Raw genomic sequence first — 5,201 nt, 5'->3', positions numbered from 1 at the left:
AATAAATATTTTTCAACAACGAAAATATTTATTAAAAACATTTTTTTTCTATTTTTACAATTTTTTTTCTTCAGTTTTTAGAAGAAAAAAAATGCTTTAAAAAAACTGAAAAACATGCCAAAAAAAAAAAGATATTTTTTCTAAAAACTAAATTGTTTTTGTAAAAACTGAAAAAAAAAAAAAAAAAGAAAGATGACTTTACTAAATTAGTGGATTACTGGTGCATTAGTTAAAAAAATGAAATATTTTGTGAAATATATTTTTTTATGTTTTACAAAAAGAATAATAATTATTTTTAATTCAGCATTGATCTAACGGTCAAAGGGCATAAGTGAACCAAAAAGGTGGATGGAGGGGTATTTTTAGCCCAATAGGTGGATGAAGGGTATTTTTAAACCGTTTCCAATAGTTTAGGGGCATTTTGAACCTTTTTCCGTAGAATGTAATGTAATTCTGTTTAGCACACTAACCTCATATGTCATATTATCAACATCAAGCCGCATATCCCTATGGTGATCATGAATATCCGGCATCCCAAAGAACACTGACTGATCAAGCATCATAACATCCTGGAATATGAGGAAGGAATCATTTAAATTTGGGAAGAGATGGTCTGATAGCTAATTCTATCAGTTTAACTCCTCCCTAAGACAAGAAGAGAACTGATTCAAAACCTCTTCATGTCCCATCATTTTGCTACGCCTCTAACTTCCATTATGCAAGGGAAATGGATATAAAGCCCATCATTCAATTGAAGTGGCAGTAAGAACCTAAACTCAAATCTTTTTGTATTATTTTTGATAAGGCAATGGCAAGAATCTAACCTCAAATCTTAGGCCCTCTCCCCTGCGCATAAGATCTAACACATTGCGAATCTGTTCAATAAAAAGATATTTAGCTGGTGAGTAACTGGTAAAGAAGGCTTCAACAATGCAAACTACATTGCATAAAGAAGGAACGAAGGCCTTCTCATTCTAGTTCTTTAACAAGTTAACAACAAAGATCTGCTAATCCGAAAATTGGTAAAACAAGTGAGACCCATAAATTAGATCCATGTCTTCCCTAATTTGATCAGTCAATCCAACTTAGGGACAGTTATGCATGTATAAAACAAAGTTGGGTGGGCCGCCTGTTTTACCCCTTGCGGTTGCGGACCCCTGCCCTTAATTTGATCACTAAAGGAAATCTAAAGGAATTGGAGTGACAGGAACACCTGTGCACCCAACAATTCATGCTGAATGAGACAAGGAGGTGATAACTATGACATGACCAGTTAAGTGAAAATACCTCAGTGACTACCCTGCTTCTTCGTTCACGTGCAGCAGCCAAATTCCTCCAGGAATAGGGGACTCCGGTAGCACCATCAAGATGTCGCTCCGACATCATTGCTGACCTTGAACTCGATGTACGATGCTCATGGTTTCCAGATAGTGCCGTCTCCAGTGAGACAGCAGAACTCAAACGTAGTGGATTATTACCACTATGACCTCCAGATTCAGCGCCATCTGAAGACAACAAAGATCTACGGACTAATTCTTGCAGTCTCCGATGATATTGAGGAGATCTGTGGGGAACCCTAGGAGAGGATGTGTGGACCCCTGAACTGGAGCTGTTGCGAGATGTGGATGCCACATTTCCAGCAACAGAAACATTTCTTCCAGCTACACTGCAGTTGGCAGGATTTTGGTTCAAGTTTCTCCCATCAGTTGAAGGTATGAATATAGGATGTTGTGAGATGTTTCTTGACACACTTCTTGAGTTAGGCTCTTCAAATGTTGCTGAATTTCTCTCACCAGAAAAACTAGATGAACTTCCAGTTCTTGAACTTGATGCTGAATTCCACCTAGCCTGTGCACGTCGATGTAGAGAAGGAACATGCATTAAAACAGGCTGCCTTTGAGTATTTCCACTATCTGCAGCAGACACAGACCTCAAATCCAAAGAGAAATTAGGAAGGAGCTCCGGTAATTGCTGTTCAGATGACAGATTAACATTTCCAACATCATCCACAGCAGGAAAGGGATTACTAGGAAGATAATCTTGCTGAAGTGAGCCATTAATCCTCACCCTGAAATTTCTCTGAGATCTTGAAGCCGGTGTATCAAGAGGAGTTTCCGTAACGGCTCCTCCCATGGTAAGCCCAAGTCTTGGGATCACCTGCTCTGACATATTGATGCTTCTGTTACTTTCTGTTGGAGCAGAGATATTTGCACCTGTACTCATACTATGTGGAGGAGCAGGTACAGAATTCCATAAGCCATTATCAGCAAGAGGAATATAACTAGAACTACCACTCCCTGAAGATTGCGCTAGATATCCTTCAAGAGCTTTTCTCTTACAAAAGCGCCGACCATCCAGTGAACTGTCTGGCCTGTCATCACTATCGTCCATCAAATATCCATTAGTTCCAGAAGTACTAGCAGATGATTTTTGCTCTTTTCCTGGTCTATCAGAGTTGTATGGAGTACACTCCATCACTTGACAGTCATTGTCATCATCATTATCGTCGCTGTGCCCCTCAAATACTGGATTTCTGTTGATATCATGAGGAATGGTGCTAGAACTATAACCTTGAGAAAATAAAGTGCTGTTATCTATTCGATGGCTGCTTAAATTTTCTTCAGTATTACTCAATGACAGAATGTCAGAAGACCCATATTGCTGTTCGTTACAGAAATGTGAAGGTCCAGGATAAGTGGTCATCGTGGATGACCATCCATGATCTGTTTTCTGTTCACTCCGACTTGCACAATTCGGTGTAATAGAGGAGCTGGATTCTCCTAAACTCCACCCGGTTACATTCTGTCTCTCTTGGTTCACAGGGTCGATAAATGGAAAATTGGTCTCATTCGAAGATACCATATAATCTGTCAGGTGATTTTGTGCAGGATCATTATTCCAGCATATCTGCTGATCTGCACCACCATCACTAGACGTAGAACCATGATTGAAACCTAAAGATTCTTGCAGGGAACCGAAGGCACTCCGTCGCCCCTGCTGCATTAGGGCTATATTATACACCAAATTACAACCTCAAAGAGAATTTGAGATAGTATTGTAGTGCCTGAAGATCCACACACTTTGTCCTTAGCACACCTGGAAAATTTAAAATAAACCATATTTACTCCAATTTAGGCAGGTAACATAAGACAGCAGTAGAATAGAATTATAATCAACATGTTATGATAATGACGTAAAACGTAAAGCCTCACTGCCAACAGAAAAGATTGGTATTTTTGTGGTGGTGTGGTTGGGGGGGGGGGGGGGGGGGGGGGGTTGGTTAAGAGATTGCACATAGAATTGTATCTAAGGATTTAAGAACAGAAAGGCTGTATACTGCATATCACTGAAGCAAAGATTTTTCCACTTTTCGTGCTACCAAATGTTAGCTTGATGAGCATATTAACATGCCTTCACGGCCGAATTCAGATACAGTTACATCTTATTTATGCTTTCACATCAGTAACACAATCTAGAGTATCATGCTCTCAAAGGCATTTTCATTCTCTTCACAAAAACAAGGTTTCTCAAAAGAAGCCAGATAAGACATCTCCAAATCAACAAAACATTGCACTTCATGTGCAACTACTATTACTACCTAGAATCCAGAGCCTCTATGTGACCTTGATTCCTGTCGATGAGATGAAGGTCATAAGAGTAGATTTCCTCCCAATAACATTGATGTTTTTGAAAATTATCCTTCAGTTATGGTATACTTTAAGAGCAATAGCATCAATTATGTACAGATATCCTGATACTTGTTCTACTTACATACAAAACTATTATTTAAACCACTAAGGCATATTTAAATAGAGACAAAATAGACATCATCAACCACAAAGGAAAATTGCACTAGAAATATTGGACCGAGGTAGTGGGACAACAACAACAAAAAACCCAGTGAAATCCCACACTTGGGGTCTAAGGAGGGTAATGCGTATCCAGACCTTACTCCTACCTTATGAAGGAAGATAGGTTGTTTCCGATAGACAACCGAGGTAGTGAGAATAAGACAAAAAAAAAAAAAAAAAAAAAAAAGAGAAAAGAAAACAAATAAAGAATTTGGTCATATAAGCAGTTGGCATGAGAAGAAGAAAGATTAAACAGAAATGAGAAGAAAAAAAGAGAAAAGAGAAAAGAGAAGATATATCTGCAATAAGATACACAGACATCAAATACAAATGAGCATGGAATAAAATTGAACAAATGAAGAATTCTTGATTTTGGATTCTTAAACTCCAGTGAGCATGGACGAAAGATACCAACTTTTAAATTCTTCAATACATCATCAAGATAAGAAAAAGCTTTTTTCATCAAAACAATAAGCAGGTTAACACATTCCATGTTCAAATCAGCTGTATGCAGAAGCATCAAAACCAAATAAAATAGCTTTCTTCCTTAATTTCTTGAAAACAAAAAAGGGCCTAATGAAAGAACTCTATACATAGCATCAAGCAACCCAAAAAAGAAATAAAAAGGATGGACCTTTAAATGAGAAACCCATTAAAACTCAAGAAAAAATTCTATTTATAAATAGACTCAAACATCAGCAAACCCAAAAAAATATATAAAAAGATTGGACCTTTAAAGCAGAAACCCATTAGAATTCTCAAGAAAATCTCCATTTATACATAGAATCAAACATCAGCAATCCAAAAAAGCAAAAAGATTGGACCTTTAAATCAGAAACCCATTAAAACTCAAGAAAAATCTCCATTTATATATGGAATCAAACATCAGCAAACCCAACAAGAAAACAAAACAAAAAAAAAAGGTAGAACCTTTAAAACAGAAACCCAATATAATTCTCAAGAAAAATCTCCGTTAAAAAACCAATCTCACACAAAACAAATTCACAAATAACACAAGAACTGAAAAGCTTAAAATAAAGAGAAAAAGAAGCCCAATAAAATTTTAACCAACACATAAAACCCCAGCATTGGTTCACTGTAGCAAATAACTTAATCTATAAAAAACAAAAAAAAAAAAAAAATATATATATATATATATATATGGGAGGATTAAAAAAAGATCAAAACCAAGGGAGAATTACTACACTACCTAAAAAAAATAAAATAAAAATTAATCAAAACCTAAACACTCTAAATCACTTAATCATAGTCACACACAAAATCAAACTAAGAATCAGGAAATCAAAGACAAGTGCACGGCATCACCCTTCGTGCTTAACACTCTCTCAC

At 36.6% G+C, this 5,201-nt stretch overlaps 1 protein-coding gene across 1 annotated transcript in view; it reads right to left on the bottom strand.

Annotated features, from left to right (window-relative positions):
• The window catches only part of LOC109243415 (probable E3 ubiquitin-protein ligase RHG1A), a 4,361-nt gene extending 1,265 nt beyond the window's left edge, over positions 1 to 3,096 (bottom strand). Inside the window, exons 1-3 of the mRNA XM_019410345.1 lie at positions 1,288 to 3,096; positions 825 to 875; positions 471 to 569 (exon numbers count right to left, since the gene is read on the bottom strand). Of these exons, the coding sequence (XP_019265890.1) occupies positions 471 to 569; positions 825 to 875; positions 1,288 to 3,003 (1,866 nt within the window). The 5' untranslated portion in view covers positions 3,004 to 3,096. The remainder of the gene's footprint in view (positions 1 to 470; positions 570 to 824; positions 876 to 1,287) is intronic.
• Between the last annotated feature and the right edge of the window lie 2,105 nt (positions 3,097 to 5,201).

Source organism: Nicotiana attenuata, unplaced genomic scaffold (assembly GCF_001879085.1).
Source record: "Nicotiana attenuata strain UT unplaced genomic scaffold, NIATTr2, whole genome shotgun sequence".
Taxonomy (NCBI): domain Eukaryota; kingdom Viridiplantae; phylum Streptophyta; class Magnoliopsida; order Solanales; family Solanaceae; genus Nicotiana; species Nicotiana attenuata.
Note: the sequence above shows the minus strand (reverse complement) of the source record. Positions and strands in the feature narration are given on the sequence as shown.